The 18,121-nt window shown below is 48.6% G+C and overlaps 2 protein-coding genes across 2 annotated transcripts; both read left to right on the top strand.

Annotated features, from left to right (window-relative positions):
- Positions 1-3,369: 3,369 nt before the first annotated feature.
- Positions 3,370-6,696, top strand: EMH_0011000 (uncharacterized protein; the record flags this gene model as incomplete). Its single annotated transcript, XM_013499097.1, has 1 exon — positions 3,370-6,696. One exon carries the CDS (start codon positions 3,370-3,372, stop codon positions 6,694-6,696), a length of 3,327 nt encoding a protein of 1,108 aa, XP_013354551.1.
- An 8,262-nt stretch (positions 6,697-14,958) lies between these two features.
- EMH_0010990 (major facilitator superfamily domain-containing protein, putative) lies at positions 14,959-16,455 on the top strand (the record flags this gene model as incomplete). The annotated part of the gene is made up of 1 exon (XM_013499096.1): positions 14,959-16,455. The coding sequence occupies one exon, from the start codon at positions 14,959-14,961 to the stop codon at positions 16,453-16,455; it is 1,497 nt and encodes a 498-aa protein (XP_013354550.1).
- Between the last annotated feature and the right edge of the window lie 1,666 nt (positions 16,456-18,121).

The raw sequence follows: 18,121 nt of genomic DNA, 5'->3' as shown, positions 1-18,121 counted from the left end.
TTATAACGGATCCTAGACAACGCGTGCTGTTTACCCGAACCAATTCGGCAGAGAAGGAAAGCCGCAGTCAGCACGCAGATGTACACCAGCATCGACGAGCAGCGCCACGACGCTCATCAGCAGGAGGCGAGAGTTTGTCCACTGTCGTACTGAGCTCAACATAAGAGGGGACGCGTGTGTGTAGATATGTGCCCCAGGAGAAGCCTGTCGCGCTCGATCGTGAGCAGAAGGAATGTGGATACGCTTACCCGCGGCAAGTAAGGCAGCCCTGGATATTCGACGCTAGATGGAGCGCTCTTTGCATTCGAGCCCTGGTTTGCGTAGCTGTTGGATTGGAGAAGATAGGCGGATTTTATTCCTGTTGTGAGGTCACTATATTATGCTCATGGAAGGACCGTACGAGGAGCTGGCTGTCCGTAGCGGCATCATGTCAAAGTGGCGTGTGTTGAGGCATGCGTATCGATACTATATTCGAGAAGCGTAAGCCGGGTGAAAACTGCGCTTGCTGGATTTTACGCTGCAGGGCGTTCCGCTAGCTGCGGAAGCAAACGGTTCACGGACAGAGCCTGAATCGTTCGAACAGAGAACTCCTTATACTGAAGGCGCTGACTGTAAAGGCCAGCCGCTTGCGAATCAAGATTCGCCTAAACTGGACGCGAGTAGCGACAATTTCCGCTGGACGCCAAATAAATTAGGAGTACAAGGGTGCAGGGGGGAGGCAGATTCCCGTAAGCCAAAAGGCAACGTTACAATGCCCATTTGACCTGCCTCACGTAATGTTCGGCAGCCTTAGTTGGAAAGTGCTTTCCATCATAGTATGAAGCAGGTGCTTCCTTGCAGCGAACACTGTGGGATGTGCAGAAACATCATCAAGACCCAGTGCACATCCGTCCAGCAGGGCTCTTGAGATGCCTCTGCGTACTCCACACCTGCTTCCAAAGCCTGAGGCAACTCGTGCTGCAAGTGGGCAGATGGGCGCAAGTTTCCCTCTTTTGCCCAACTCAGATGGAGCATGGCTGGCGCGAGACGCAGGAGTGGTACACCATGCAGGCCGAAAAGTTGCAACTCAGGCCTGTCCGCGCGTTTGTCCTCTTTCTGCAACTCCTACAAGCTGTCTAAGTGCTGCCTCGTATCCTCCACATAGTTTCTATGTGGAGGTTAAAGACGGCGCATTCTCCTCGGAGGTGCAGACACCTGATGGTCTAGGTTGCTTCCCTCTGGGGGCACGCGGACCCCAGCGTTTGTCTGGCTTCTCGCGGGACTGGGCAAAAGAGCCTATCCATCTTGATGTTTCAGCTGTCCAGGAATCAATTGTCAAACGCGCTTGCATTGGCAGGAACTGCTTGACTGGAACGGAGTCCAGCAATGCAAGATCAAAACAATTCCTAAAAGAGAGTGTTATCTTGGGGGATTCGTCTCCCATAGATGTTACACAGTCCAAATATACCCATACTGTGGGAAGAGAAGGTTGCTTACCTGGACGCTGCGACGACTTCACAGATAGTCACGAACTCCGAACAGTATTTTACAAGCGCAGACTCGTAGATGAACATGCAGGTCCTTCGGTGGTCGTGGAGCCTACAACAAGGGCGATTTGCTTCAGACGACCACAAAATTCAGATATTGGAGTGCACTGTGTCAGCAAATCCTGTAGGGGCAGAGTCAATGGCCCAGCAATGAAAGCGTGTCATCATGGGCTGGCTGACTGCATTGCCGAAGAGCACTTGACGAATCGGGCCCAGGGGCAGCTGTGGCAAGCCAGAGCTGCAACGTCAAATGGGCCAATGGCCAAATTCTCTCCCGGTTTAGGTTTCAATGAATGCGGTGAGTCTGAGAACGTTTACTGACTAGGGAGTCCAGACAAGCCTAGAAAAATGGTTTAAACTTTGAAGGCAGACCCTAGTAGTAAACTGCACCTCTTGTTTTGTGTGAAATAGGTCCCCACCAACTGGATAGTCTCGGTGACGATGGCTTGAGGTGTCCGGAGCAGGGTCCATACTGTCGAATACAGCGAAACCTTGACGCATCCATGGGCGTCACCCACAAAGGTGAAAGAAAGGGAAACGAGCTTTCAGGTTCGTCCCGTTCACTGGGTTGAACAAAGTTTGTTCAAGGGAAGCAGCTGCGTCCTCCTCATGCAGCAGGCACTGTCAGCTTGCAGTGGCCCACCATTGTGTCTGTGTGTCCCAAGAGGCCGACCACGTTTGCAAATCCAAATGCCGAGCTTTGGGGGAGAATCAGGCGCAGGCCCTGCATGCTTTCGCCGAGCGACAAGCGCATTCAAAGAGCAATTGCCGTAGGTGGCTACGAGAGCGGCATCATCGCACAGAGTTGCCCCCAGGTGCTGAGGATTATTCTAGCCTTCCTGACTGTGAAGCAAGCACTGACGTAGCAAAAGAAGGTATACAAAGCGGCAATGACGATCACATATATTTCACCTATCACCGAAGACGGAATCGAGAACAGTTTCAACCCTCCTTCAGGGATGTGGATAGGACGGAAACATCAGGAAGCCAAGATCAGCAAGGGACTAGCCCACCATTTAAGCTTCGTATAGGCTCTTCTCACCATGAGAAGCTAGGGCAGAGTGGAAGTAGACATTTCCTGAAGGAGCAAATACACTCTCCTACGGCTTCAGACAGGCCGGCTCGGAAGGCACAGCAGCACCAGGACCCACCGGCTGTTCATGTTGGAGACCCGCAATGTCAACAAATATGTGGGGGGAAACAAACCATGGAAAATCAGGTGGGCGACCTCCTCCACCCCTCGACGCGGAAGCAGGAAAGGTACATAGCTAATAGAAGCACTAGACGAAGCACTGCAAACAATTCCTATTAAGCCATAGTTCCCAGCGAAGCTCTCCCCCTCGTGGGAAATCTGACAGCGTCTACATTATTGCCTACACATTAAGCTGCTACCGCTTTCATTGCGTCGCCTTCGTGATAAACTTTGAAAGCACTTTGCGTGCTGATAGGAAGGTTTTTGCATCATGTTTGACAAGAAGAGCCAGGTCAATTTTGCTGCACACACCCCAGAAGAACGTACCTCACAGCGGTCTGCAATTTATCTCTCCTGCTGCATGAATTCTATTTTGCCTGCTGGAAAGCTTGGCTATTGGCTGTCTTTTTGCTCAGTCCACTGCTGGGGCCCTCCCCCTCCCCTTATAGCAACAGGCGAACCCCACAGCATCATAACGCCCCGCAGTTGTCTTTTTTTCCGGGGAAGCACGAAGTCGTCACTTGCGGACTTGCTGGGAGAGGCGTATGCAACATCCAGTGCTCCTACGCAAATCCGGCTGCTTCAAGCAGCCAAGACACTGTTGAATGTACCCGTCCTAGTAAGAATGAATGCTCTGGGTTCGAAGCCAATATGCCTGGGCGTGAAAGCGACACAATCAACGGGAAGCCGACACCTGAGCAGGCAGCCGCATCTGAGCGCCACAAGTTGTCGGCTCCATCAGGCGATTTTTGGGATTCTGGAAAAAGCGTATCGAACAATGGATCATGTGGTATTTCCGCTTCCGAGGCTTTTGAACGCGCTGCAGCAGCAATCAAATCGCCATCTGCAGATCCATCATCCATAACGGGGAGTATGGCCCCTGATTCTGCCCTCCAAGAAGGGTGTTCTGTGGCCATCCACATAAGTTGTTGCCCTCAGAGGCCTATAGGAGGCAACTCACGCGGGCGTTCCAGCCTACACGATGACGGTTCCGCCGACGCAGGCAGCGGTGTGAGCGGGAGCCGCTCACAGGAACGGTTCACGATGAATGAACGGGAGGTGGAGGCCGCTGATTCAGTAGCAGGGATGAAAGATCCTCAATCACGACGCATTTGTATATCGCGACAGTGCTCTGGGGTGTGCCCCGCACAGGGGGCAAAAGTCAGATGCTTTTCATCCCCAGGGTTCCTGGCTCCAGCGTCGCCAGCCCTTGCGCAGTTAGCTCATTATTCACAAGCTGAGGCCACCGTCTCCCCTTTCTGCCAATTGAGCAGACCGGAGGACACAACACCGGCTACCGGGCCCAGGGAGGTGAAAATTGGGGCTAACGAGTGCCAGCCGGTTTCACGTGCAAACGAACAATGCAACCACACTTGTGATCCATTTACGGAAGGTTCATCGAGGGCCATACAGGATGAAAGCAATGTTGGACGAGCTGGTGGGTACTCAGGGGCAGTATCCTGTGCGCGCAACCAAGAGGAGGCGGTATCGCCAGGCAAGTCGGCCAATAGTCATAGCTGCTTTTCTTCTAACCGGCAGGAAGGGCTGCAAACGGGACATAAGGCAAGCAAGAATGATCCAATGATGCAAAAACCGAATAACGGCACACTGATATCTGTGGTCTCCAACGAACGATCGCCGCAACCTCCAAATACTTCTTTCCAGAATACCAGCAAGGAAGGTGGCTGCGCAGATGAATCTGCGGAATCCGCAGCAAATTCAGTGGACACATTTTGTCAACAAAAGGATTCTAGAGGCGCTAGCATATCACTCAAGTTGAGAGAACAACGAGAATGGAAAAGTGTGCAAGAAGTGCGGCACAATTCTGGTGATTTTCTCCAGCCCAGACACGGAGCTAGCGCAAACGCAGCTACAATGGGTGTAACTGTCGAAAAGTTCCTGGCTGAGGAAGGGAGAAGCCCTCGCTCTGTCAAGCAGGGACCTTTCAACACTACACTTGGATCCGCCGCTGGTGGCCCATCGTCGCCTGGCTTCGCGGTCTCGTCCCCCACTTCCTTTGAGTTGTTGGAGCGTCTGCATGAGAACATCCGTACTGCTAAAACTTCTGCAGTTGTCACGGCAGACAACCTTTCTTACCCATCGAACCCGATAAGAACGGAAGCACAAACAAGTACAGAAGACAGCAACGCTTTCCCCTCGGTGCCCAGAAACCATGTGAAGAAAACAAGCGAGCTAGACAGAAACTGTTTAGTGAAACCATCAACTTCAGGATTTCCTCAGCCTTCAGTATTCTCCGTTTCGTCGCAGCATAGCCCATGCTTGTGTCATTCTCTCCGTACTTGTATCCATACAGTACAATGCGTCGTACCCGGCGGTGCTCAAGTGCCAATGAGAGGCCCACAAATACACAGCTATTTTTATCCCCTCGGGGAAAAAAAATTTCCACTGCAGCCTAATTTCTCGCATGCATACAAAGCGCCGAACAAGACATACAACAACAGCGAATCATTGGCAGATTTCGCACTAATGGACGATCTGAAAGTTGCCTGCCCTTCCTCCCCTCCCACTACAGAGATCCCCTCTCCTTTAATCCAGCGGCGGACTGCAGACAATCCAACGCTTCCACTGATGACGAGATCAAATGAAGATGCAAACATGATCATTACAAACGAGCTGACGCACCAAGCTGAAAGTAACGATCCCTATGCGCGAGATAGAGGAGAAGCTTCAACTTGCGCCGCTAGTGAACTGCGTAAGCGGCAAGCTGCAAATCCGCACGACAGCAAAGTTCCAAGTTGTGCTTCTGCAGGGAAATCACCTCAACTGCACGCTTACAGCAGCATCCAGGACAGGGAAGACCACCAGAGTGGCGCAACGAACCAAGGCCACGTAAACACCCACAAAATTGCTGGAGAACAACGAGAAGAACGGCACCCCGGCGCAGAACAGGCTGAACGTTCTGCTGCCTTTCTCTATTTTTCTACGCCTGGCAATTCAGACAGCAAGTCTACACGCTGCACCTCAGCAGGCCGAAGCCGTGCTAGTCGATTCCTAGGACACGTTCTTCAAGGCATGCGCCTTACACGCCTTCGGCACAGAAGTACAAGCGCCCCCAGGATTCCGTTTACCTCCCTCCTTCACAAGACCTCGGCCGATTCTGGAGGAGCTAACTGCGAAGAAGGGAAGGCAATGCCCCAGCTGCCTGGCTGCTGCGTTCGTATTACAGCGCAGACCGCAAAGAAAACTTTAGCCGTTGATGAACCACCTGCAGATTTCAATACATTAACACGCGTCAGCAGAGAAATACGTGGTGGTAAAGCTGGCCCGAATATGAAGATAGGTTCATCTCCGCGTCCAAACTTTGCAGAAGTCGAACATAGCACCGCAGGGCGTGAGCAGACGTCTGCAGCAACCCAGAGGTGCGCAGTTCAAACAGCAGCAACGTTTCAGGGTCCCCAAACCCTTGACACGGCCAAAGGCACACTGCGAGTTGGCGCTCCTGTTTTCTCCGTATCGGCGTCCCACAGCTGCTTCCCGCCCTCGGATATGTGCAGTAATTCACACTCAGAAGACCGTATATCATTGCCAGGTCACTTTGAAGAGAGTTCAGGAGGCATTCTGCCCTCGAAAAGGTGGTCAACTCACAATGAGGCTGCGTCCCCCAGCTTTTTCCGCCGCCACGAGGAGGTGATAGACGGCGCACTTAGGACAACTGCAAATCCTGGTTGCATGCCTGACGACTCGGATGGCTTGAACGAAGCCACAGATGCACTAGGTACTGAGGATCGATACCTGTTTACAGCACGTAAATCTCCTATTCGGCAGGATCTGCACGCTAATGGTTGTCTAGACACCGCAACAGCAACCGCCTGCCCGTTGACCGTCGCAGCAGGAAAACAAAAAACTGAAGGCGGCTCCCAAAATCACCTTTCGGAACGCCTTCTGAGGAATGCAGAGCTGCAAAAGTGGCAGCACCTCCTCCAGCTCAACAATATTCTTCAGCAAGGGAGACGGTGAATACAAGCCAGTCAAATTTAAGCAGCATATATATATATATATATATATATATATATATATATATATATATATATATATATATATATATATATGTACGTATACTGCAAAGGGGATTTCTGTCCTGTTGGTGCTTTTGGTTGGGCTGTAGAGGCCGCCATGATAGTGTTGCAACTTTGGCAGCATACCGTTGGCAGTTGTTGGGGGAACTCTCCAGCCTTACCATTGCAGTTGACGCTGATTATTGTTCTAGCTATCTTGGTCCTAGCCAGCGTCTGGCTAGAACAGCCCTTTGGTAGCTTGTCAACAATTTTGATGATAAATGTTTTACATGTATAAATGTGATTCATAGCTTGCATTGGCTGCAAAGAAGATGGGTACTTCTGTACTGCAGCCTATTATGCATCCGCGCCGTCCAGTACTGCTACTTTGCAACTAATTCTTATTTATTTTCTGGAACAGAAAGACCTGAATCCACATAAATTGCGTGACAATTCAACACCCACGCAAAATGACTGCACTTTTATCGTCGACATATGTTGGGATTTTCACTGCCAGCATGCTCTCTTAATTGGCAACGCTGGCCGACAGACTATCAAAAACATGTTATGTTCTACAGGTTGTGTTTTGAAGATACGATTGTAGCAAAGAAAACGCTTTTAAGAATATTCAAGCGTCATTCACCTGAATGCAGGCTGAATACTAAACTTGTAAACTTCTTCGTTTTAAAGAAAAACAGTTCACAACTGGTTCAAGCACATTTCGGTTATCTATGCAGCCTTAAATGGCAACTGTAATGCGGAACGTTGAGCTTCTGCCAGACATTTTCATGCGTCTGCCAGCCAAAATTCTTCGTGTTTTCAGCTTATCGGTTCAGCCGTTGGCGCTATTCCTAAGTTGTAGTCGCAACTCCAATTAAGTAGACCACCTATGTGGCGCTTGGCACTGGCTGTTTCAAAGCCACGTGCATTGTTTACTCCCGTGGTGCCTTCTAGAAAAGGAACATTAGCTGCGTTAAACTACTTATGCTCTACAGAATCCATTTAAGGAAAAGCCACCTGTGATACATTCAATAGAAATGTGTCAGTGGGTCCGGCTCACGTGTTTGGCAGCATTCGGTTGATTGTTCCATGTATGTGTGATCTATAACCACAGCTCAAGATTAGGTTTCAATTGCTGCGCTGAGCTCGTGAATGTCCCGTTCACTTCATACGATCAAGATCAGGTCCCTGTTGCTTAATTGAACTTTTCGATATCCCCTTCTCTTCAGATGATCAAGATTTGGTTCCTGTTCATGTTCTGAAGTTTTCAAAATCTCCTTCGCTTGCTATGATCAGGAGAACGTTGCTGGTCTGACCAGCAACATTCGGATATTTCCTTCACTTAATATGATGAAGATTATGCCCTCGTTGGAGAACAGTAGTTTTGATTATCTGCTTCTCTTACTGTGGCCAATATTAAGTTCCCGTTGACGCTTTGAACTTTCCAGATTCCCCTTAAGTTGATGCGGTGAGTCTGCTGGCATCAGGCATGGCTTGGAACAGAATGAATGAAGGCGTATATATAACACCTAGGTTATATACATATAAATATATTAAACAGTATACATGTTATATACATACTATAATAATACAAACTATATAATGGATCATGTATACGCAGTGCTCACTGAAAGCCAAACCAAGGATTGTGCAGTCTGCGCATGTCAAGGATCGACACTGCTGAGCACGCCTTAGAGCACAACTGTTCACTACAGTTCCGAAACTGTGGTTGATGATGACCGTCCCTCCTGTCTAGATGAGGCATCTTATGCACAGCAGAACAAGGGAATAAGGCTCTAAGAACTGGTGCTTGAAGCGCAGGCAGCAGCACCGCCCTTAGTTGGATCAGCTGCAGCTGAGGCTAAGTTCTGCTATAGGAGACAGACTCTGTCCTGAGTTGCAGCACATGGTGATGTAATCCCTGTGTTGGCCAGGTCTCTCCGAACCTGTCTGATGTGCTTCTTCCTGTGTTGAATCTGCCTCCTACGGGCCAAGGAAGTGTTTAACAACTTTGTGTAGTCTCAGTACATGAAGCAAAGGGGCCTTCGGTGCAATTTTATTCGGCGTTGCCTGGCAGCGCAAGTTGCAAGGAGGGGTGCTGCAACTCACGACGAATATGTCTTTTCTCCTGTCTCTCTCCCACGGCAGCATGCTCGGCCGCAGGGTCCAGGCCACCGGAGAATTGGAGGGGAGGCCTTTAAAGCTCTTCTTCGAGATTTGTTTCTCAAGGACTTTGTGTCTACTATTATTTTTGACTATGTTGTTATTTATATTATACGAACTCCTTGGCCTCTGTTGTTATTTATATTGCCGCAAGTCCTTTGCTTCCCTTGTCATTTATATTACATTCGGTCTTTTGACTCAGTTGTTATTTATATTTATTTCAACTCTTTTGAATAATCTGCTGCAGCTCACAGTGGTTCTAGAGTATGATTTATGCCTCGTTAGCTATTGCAAGTGTAGCACTGTCTACCTTCAGCAAGCACAGGATCGTACGCTTGACCGTGGTAGGTTGCCTGCAAGCAAACAAAGATGCCGAATAATTACAGAGATAAAGCATGCGCAAGCATGTATTCAGCAACAAAGAGCTACCGGCTGGCAGGCCACCCGCTGGACGCCCAATGCACCGCATAAGAAAAATGACGGTAAGTGCCGCATGTGCGTCGACTTTAAGCCCCTCAACAAAATCATCAAAATCATCGGAAACAGAAGTTTCCGATGCCCAGGATCGACGACATCCATGCCCGCCTACAGAATTCAGCGGTGTACTCAGCATTTGACTTCGCTGAAGCACTTTTGCGGATCCCAACTCATCCGGAGGAGTTGCACAGGACGCCATTCCCCACCCGCAATCGCAAGCTTGAGTACACATGTATCTCGGTTGGATTCATGAATACACCGGCTAAACTGGAGCAGCAGGTCATTCACGGCTTCTTGGCGCTAAACACCGAGGGGTCGATGGTAATATACATTGATGATATGCTTATGTTCACCCGCAGTGTTCAGAAACACTCGCTGCACCTCCGGTGTGCCCTGCATCTATTACGAGGAAAACAGTGCCTCGTGAAGGAGCAGAAGTGTCCACTTTTCATGCAAACAATCAGTTTCTGAGGGGCTCGTGCCTCTGCAGCAGGGAGTTGAACCAGATCCAGCTAAGATCGAGGCGATTCGGAGGCAACCGCTACCGCCATACATTTGCAGGGGCGTTCAGAAGTTCCTTTGCATCGTCTCATAGCACCGCAGTTGTCTGCAAAATATACCAGAGACGATACAACAAAGAACAAAACGGAAATTTCTGGACCCCGAGGATCAACTCCTTTGCAATAGGCCTGAGCGGACCTGTCGACTTAGATTGCTCCCGTATGGTGGCGAAGCAAGTAGGGTGTACGCATCGTGAGTTTACGTTTGAGCCACAGGAGGCGATAGAAGCTTTATCTGATATCATTTATATGATTGGATCGTACGATGTATTGACGGTGCTTGCGTCACTTTTGGATTATTTCCTTATCGCGTAACCAAGGGCGTCGGCGTGAAGATGGTGATAACAAGAGGAGTAACGGATATATTTGGAAGTGCAGGAGGCAGGCAAGACGAGTCCAACTCAGCATCTCTTCACAATGCAGTTGTTAAGAGAATGTCGGATATGCGTCTCACAGATTCTCTAAGAGCAAATAAACCTTCCATTTGCTGGGCAGTCGAGGCGAGGGTTCGTTATCCATACATTACCTCTCTTGACTTTGCCATGTCTACCAACCCAGCAGAAACAGGAGCAGCAGGTCAAGCAGCAGCAAACCGCATGCAGCAGCAGAGCGACACGATGACACTGTAGCGGAACAGCACCAGTGGTCGGATGCCGCAGGGCTTGTGCTGCAGGACGACCAACAGGTGGAAGGGGATCAGCAGTAGGCACAGCAAGCAGAAACAGTGGGAGCAGCAGCACCTTAAAAACAACAAGTTGCTCTTCGCGATTCGGATACCTTCCTTGTGCATGCAGAGGTGGTGACGGTATAATGCTGTCTCGGGTTTATTTTGCATATACACGAATCAGAAAGGGCAGTACCTGTACACACGAAAAAAAAGTAACAGAAAAGCGTTGTCACAGGCATCGGCAAGGGACAGGGGCGCTGGAGATGCACGTCTGCCGGTCAAGGTATTGCGGATATGAAGGCAAAGATTATTGCGGCGGTTGTTAAAGAAGTATAGAGACGCAAGTGGCAAGCTCACGGTTAATAATGGTAGTGGGAGTAGTAGTAGTAATATAGAGAGGGCAGGGTATGGGTGCCGGCCGGGCTGTTCCTACCGCCTCAGCCCGGTAGCCGGTGCCCATCCCCTGCCCTCTCTATATCCGACGTTTCCTAGCGTCTTCTCGAGCAGTTTATGTAGTGCAACGAAATAAAATGGACACCGATCTGAATCCTCCGGCGATATGCGTCCGAGGGGGAGGTAGTAGGTGCACGCATTTGCGCCTTCCACTGGGTCGCCCACGGCATGCCTAGGATCATGTCGTGGTGAAGTCCCTCGGCATATTAATGTGCCCGTTTGAAAACTAAGAGAGCGTTTTAGGCCAGCAGTTTTGCCGACTCGTGTATCCTGCCTGCCACCCGCCAAGCGTAGCCTCAGAACACCGATATGAATCCCCTGGCAATATGTGTCAGAGGCGAAGGTAATAGGCGGGTAGGCTGCACCTCCTTGTCGCGGCTTCCGATATCAGGTCCATTTCGCGTCGCGTATTCAGTAGGGTTAGTAACTCCTGTCCCTTTATGCGGGCTTGTATAATCACTGAGCTGACTCGAGGTGGATCTGCCTGTGCTGCCGCTTTCTCTTATGGCCTCATCACTGCGCCGCACATTGCGTGGGGGCCACGGCGTTTCCCTGATTACTCTGTTTGTTTCCTTGGTGGCGCTGTTCGAGATTTGGTTTCAATTGTTCCCTAGCCTTTTTCATAAGCATACCATCTAGAAAATAGGTGAACCCGTTTGTAGCAAAAGGAGCAAGTGCGCCATTTGGCGTCTCCATCTTGCTTTCTTGGTGTTGAGTTCATTGTCTGCGGTCGGTTGCTGCTTCTAGCCCCCCGTTTGGTTGGTCTGGTGCTCACAGCCTCAATGTCCATAGCTTCCAAATCGGCGTCGCTCCCAGATCCGCTTTCTTTCTTTTCGGCTAAGGTTGCGGAAGTGGAATCTTTTCTTTCTTTTATTCGAAGGTACTCCATCATGCCGGTGGCTTTCACCCTTTGACCCATCATTTCCTTTCCCGTAGCCCAACCGATTACTGATTGCCTCTCTCCGGACGACAGCCCCGCTATAAACCCGCTATAGAACAGCTCCAGACCCACAATAGGGTTTCTGTTAACCAAAGGCTGACATTTCTCAATATAATGCTCTATTCGCAGCTTTCCTTGCCTGTGTCTACTCAGTCCCGCCATAGCCTGCTCCCTTGCAGACCCCGGGATCAAGCTGCGACGCAGCACATCTTGGAAGACCAGCATGGACATGATATGCTCCGGAAAGGTGGAGACTTTGCTTAAATGTAGCCACCATCGAGGATGCCAAATGTGATTAGAATACTTACGGGGCATTTTGTAGGCGAAGGTACAACTCTATGGAACTAAGGAACTCCTCTGCGGCTGCTGCCTCCCGGCGCAAGTCATACTGCGTGGGGCTGCATACCCAGAGGCATTCCGCCTGAATTGTTTTTGGCGAAGATCCACGTTCACCCGGATTGGGTGCTGATATAGAGCTGGCTTCTACTCGGCTAGGTCCCAGGCCGTGCGCCGACCCCCATCTGTCAGCGGATCATAATCAGTGTCCAGTTTGCTGAAGGGAAACATCTGAAATTGAAAGAGATCTTGTTTACGAAGGGGAAATGGGTTTTATTTTGTTCTCTTTTATTTTATCCTTTGCTTTTTTAGAGCAATGATTGAGGCAATCCAGTGGTGTTCGGGTTCCTGCCTGCACCTTCCTGGAAGAGCAATGTAGTGCTACCAAGTATAACACTTGCTCTCTGGCCCTAATCAAGGACAGAAGCGAGATGCAGTGTAGGTAAAGGCTTCAAGTAAGAGTCCCAAAGCAACTGTAACGCTTGTTGTCTGGACTTTATCTGGCCAGAGGCGAGCCGCAATGTAGGGAAAGACTTACAGCAAGAGTACCCGAAAAGCGGCTGACATCCTCCCCCGGTCCCTAGGCATCCTGGGCGTTGAGCTCAGGGCCTGGGTGTTGCGGCGAGGAGGCAGCCAGCAATGGGGTTGCAGCGCACCCCGTTGCGGCTGTTAGTGCAAGCCAGCCCCACGCGTGCACGTAAGAGGAGAGTTGTTCTGAGTCGTTTTCCGTTACCGGGATTGCGGGAAGCCACACTCAGTCTGAGAAACTTGAGCGGCTAAAGCCTCAGTCCATCACGCGGATAGCCGTCGTGAATGAGACGTGGTGCGGACTGCCTAAGGTCCGAACCAGTGCGGAGCCATCAGCAAAGGACCCAAGTGGAGGGGCGCGACAGAGGCCCCCTGTNNNTAGAGCTCATAGACATGTAGTTAGAACCACATCATGCCCACTACAGCCCCTACACAAAAGGCGGATCACTTGGAGGGTAGGTACAAGAGTAAAGGAAAATAAAAGAAGAAAGAGAAGGAAACGAAACAAGTAGTCAGCGCTGATTAAAAAAGAAAAGAAAAAAAAGAAAGAAAAAAGGAAAAAAAAAGAGAAAGACATAATAATAGAAATAACAAAAGATATATAGGATACAAATAAATATAAAATTAGCGAAACAATATCAGAGGTAGGGATATCAGCTGCAATGCTAGGGCGCGTCACCTCACTAGCGGCGAAACCGATCTAAAACACCCTGGAACTAAATATAGATTTCATGACTAACTTAGCAAGGTCCAAGGCCCCTCTATAGTTGGCGCCAACCGAATTAATAGTAGGAACAGTGTCAACAATAGTAACAACATTAGTGCTGGTAAACCTAATACATGTGCTCATCACCTTGTTCACGTTAACGCCAGTTCGACCTAAGAAGTGGCTTACGCATCGCTACACGATAGTAACAGAACTCCACACAACTAAGCACAAAAGCCGTGCGTCGCATCACAAGACAGAGCAGTAGCAAACACACCCCCGAGGGTCGTCCTTANTATGAGGAATAGCAATAATAGATGTAGGAGCGCCGTCTCCGCTGAGTTCCGATGAAATTAATACACAGGGTGGAAAAGTCAGGACCCTTCCCTGCTGAACCGGAAAATTGCTGACCGAGCAGATAACCCTCACCCTACACTTGTGGAACAACCCAATACAGATGCAAACTAGGACACAAGAAAAATATTGAGGTTGAAGATGAATGGAATAAAGGAAACCGTGGGGCGGTTTCGGTTCGAAAGGAGGGGGGAAGTTGTAGTGCACGGGCACTACAATAGCTCCTCTGGGTGGGCTCTAGAGACCTAGTATCATGAAAAGGATCACATACTATAGAATATCTCAGGAGTTAGGACATCTTTGCATAAGAAAAGCAGTATAATAGGAACGGAGTGCTCACCAGCCTGCACCGGCGTGGGGGCTGGGTGTGAGGCTGAGGCTGTAACTCTGATACTGACCCTCAACGAGTTCTATTCTTCCGAGGATTTTCCCCTTTGAAGAAATCAGAGAACTCGAATGCTTTTTGAATATCTAAAGGGTTTTATAGTGTGAATAGCGAGAATTACGAGTTTAGATCCTTAGAGGCAGTGTGTGCTCTTAGTCGCATAGCTTAGGGTTCATACGTAGTGACAGCGAAGGATCGCTGTGCATTACAGTGGGGCTCCTGTGGCTGTGGGCATTTACCGCGAATGTTGTTGATGCTCGTTGCAGCATATTTGCAATTCTCCCTTTAATTTTGTTTCTCTGTGTCTCTTCATGAAGACGAAGAGGCACAATTAAAAGCAAACTTACTCCTTCTTAGCTCCTGATATCCGCTGTTGCCTGCTGCAGCGGCGGATGCGCGGGCGCAAAGGGAGGGTCAGACTGGGCTATACTTACACTGCAGGATTGCATTTTTCTGTCTCGTCAAGTTTCAGAAGAAAGGGGAGAATCTGATTTTTTAACTTTGATTGGCATCATTCGTCTCTCCCTCCCTCTCTTGGTCTCCGTATCTTCGTATCGTTCGTGTATCCGGTATCTGTTGCATACCACTTGCATCTGGGTCTTGTTTTTTCTTTTTGTTTCTTTTCACGTTTGACCCACATCGCGGCCCGGCGAAGATGGAGGAAGGCAAGGAAACGTGCGGTCGTTTGAAGTCCTTGCGTCTGCATTTCCCTCTGAATCGCTACCTGTTGTTGTTTTTGTATTTGTTGGTGGTGTTGGTACGGGGATGCACCTACTGGGGATGGAATGGCATTCAAGAGATGCTGTACAAGTCCGGTGCTTATCTTTGGGAATGCGACGACCCCTCAACGATCACGGAGTTGCGCGTGGGAGATGAGAAATACGTCGACTGCCCAGCAAGAAAACAAATGTTAGGAGGCATATTTACAACTGCCTTGGGCTCTAATATGCTATCCTCTTTCCTCGCCGGCATTGTGTTAGATGCTGTCGGGCCAAAGATAACATTATTATTTGGTATCATCATGGATACTGCGGGTTGGTTGTTGCTGGGGTTCTCGGGGGAGAGTTTCCGTGCGTATTATGCAGCAGCTTTCTGCATTGGTGTTGCTGCTGATCCTGGGTATTTGCCTCTTTTATCTATAAGCAAGCTGTTCCCTAGCAATTCTTCTTTTGTAATTTCTATTATGGGATCTGTTCGGTCCATTTCTTTCGCTATTCCTGTTATTATGGCAGCTATATTTCAAGGCTCCTCCTTTGCACCCGAGGATCTATGGAAGATGTGCGTAGGTTACGTGGGGGTTGGCCAGGGTATATCTCTCTTGGTGACGCTTCTGTTCGTCCCCATGGCATCCTTCAAGGCTGCTGCGCCTGCTGCTGTTACAGCAGGAGCAACAGGGTCGGGAGAGCTGCCTCAGGAGGAGCAGCAAAGGGAGGGGTCGCAAAAAGAAGAATCCCTTTCTACAGAATCAGCAGCAGCAGCAGCAGCAGCAAGACAGAAAGATACTCGTTCTTTCTTGCAGCTGCTTGTTGACCCCAAGTTTCTGCTGCTGTTGCCGATATTTGTTTGTGCTCTGGTTCGTTCAGATTACTATGCAAAATCAAATAAAGAACAGCTGGTGACATCTGAAGGAAAGGATTTATATCAGATGTTTGCAATAATGAATATTCTTAGTTTCATCCCTGGTCCTTTGTTCGGTCGATTGGTAGATAAGTATGGCATTATATTGGTGTTGTTGCTTCTTAACTCATCTGGGGTGCTGATGTTTTTGTTTCTAATCTTTGATCGCCTCATTTGCAAGGGTATTTCAGTGTTTTTCTTCTTCATATACACCTCATTTGTCCTCAGCAATGTATACTGTTTCATATCGATCAACTTCCCTGAACATGCATTCGGAAAGCTTACAGGGCTTACATCTGCAACAGGAGGAATATTTGTTCTCATCAGCATGCTCTGGTATAAAAAAGTATTAGAATATGAACCCCCAAACAACTTTATTGTCGTCGATGCGATCATGGTTGCTGCGGGATTTCTGGTTTATGCACTTATCTTTATTCTGTGGAGAGTCACCAAGAAACAACGCATACACCCCCAAATGAAAGGACAAAAAACTCTACCAGAAACAAATGAACCCTCATCCACAATATCTGTATAAACAAGTGATTGTTTCCTGTTTAACTATCAGCAATATTATATGATATTATGTATTATATGATATGCAATATATTGTGGAATATTGCATTATATAATATTGCCGATTCTAAAGAAATATATATTATACAAAAAAAGAACATCGTGCAATACAACGTTATATAGTGTAGTGGAATATTATATAATGTTGAATTGCACAGTACTAGAACGCAAACAGAAGAACGCCTTTTATCGCGGAGAAAGCACAAAACAAAGGAAAGAAAAAACATTATACAAAAAAGAACAACGTACAATACGACATTATATAGTGTAATGGTATATTATATAATGTTGAATTGCACAGTACTATACACTAGAAACGAAACAGAAGAACGCCTTTCATCGCGGAGAAAGCACGAGACAAAGGACAGAAAAAACAAAGGGGATGGGATGCAAGGACGCAAATATAAAGAAGAAAAAAAGAAATACAGAAAAGAACAGAGAAAAAACGAGAAGGCGTTGAGTGGTGTTTCAATACAAGATGAAGGGGAGAGGGGGAGAGGGGATAACAGCATAGGACAGAGGGAGAGAAGAGCAAGGAGGAGAACTTGTGTTCAAGTTCAGTACGAGACAGAAGCAGTACAAGATACAAAACTGGAGGATATTAAAAAAAAACTTTATTGCAAAGCAAACGGACTAAGGGTAAAGCAGAAATCATAACGGAAATTCAGGAGGAGAGGATGGCAAGAGAGAGCCAGATGATGTTTGTTTGGTTTTCTGTTACTTCCGCCATATCTTGCATTTTTGCATTTGTTTTGCTGCTATCCCGATGGTTGCCCGCCGTCCTGCGGTTTATTTGTCGTATCTCCGCAGCTATACTGCCGAGAGACCCAGCAGCACCAACAGCAGCAGCACTGGCTACGCCGTACTGTGCCTTCTGCTGTGCTCTGCTCTGCTTTGTTCATGTCTGTGCGCTGGGGTGTACGTACACGGCACGGTGGTGTTTGCAAACAAGCAGTGTTAGTTTCTTGTTGCCGCTGCAGCAGCTGCTGTAGTGCCAGCTTCCCGCGTTCCTGTCTTCTTCGCCTGTCGGTGTTATCTGTATATGGCTTACTTTGGGCGTATATTCAGTTTGAATCGCAGGAAAAAGACGCTCGTCAAATACATATAATATATATATATATNTTTGGGCGTATATTCAGTTTGAATCGCAGGAAAAAGACGCTCGTCAAATACATATAATATATATATATATCTATATATCTATACTGCATCTCATGGGCTCTATAAAGTGCGAGTTGCAAAGACAGCCGTGCTGCAGCTGCAGTGGCAGGAGCAGCACGTGCGGTGTCGTGCCTCGGATCGCGGCAGTTGCTGCGTTTGCTTCAGTTCCCAGGACCAGCAATGATTGTGCTGCAGCAATTCGCCTTCCTTTTGTTGCTGCAGCAGTGTGTGGTGCTGCTGTCGCTATGGCAGTTGCTGCTGCGTCTACAGCGGTTGCTGCTGCGTCTACAGCGGTCGCTGCTGCTTGTATAGCAGCGCTGCTGCTCCAGGAGTTTGTGTTGCAGTGGCTGGTTGCTGGATGGTTCGTCGCGCGGTGTGTGTACACCTGGCGCGGCCAGGGGAGCCTTTTGAGACATACATACAGAGTTAAGCGTCTGCAAGAAGTATTTTTGTAAAGCTCTTTATGC

The sequence above is a fragment of the Eimeria mitis genome, genomic scaffold (genome assembly GCF_000499745.2).
Source record: "Eimeria mitis Houghton genomic scaffold, Emh_scaff399, whole genome shotgun sequence".
Lineage (NCBI taxonomy): Eukaryota > Apicomplexa > Conoidasida > Eucoccidiorida > Eimeriidae > Eimeria > Eimeria mitis.
Note: the sequence above shows the minus strand (reverse complement) of the source record. Positions and strands in the feature narration are given on the sequence as shown.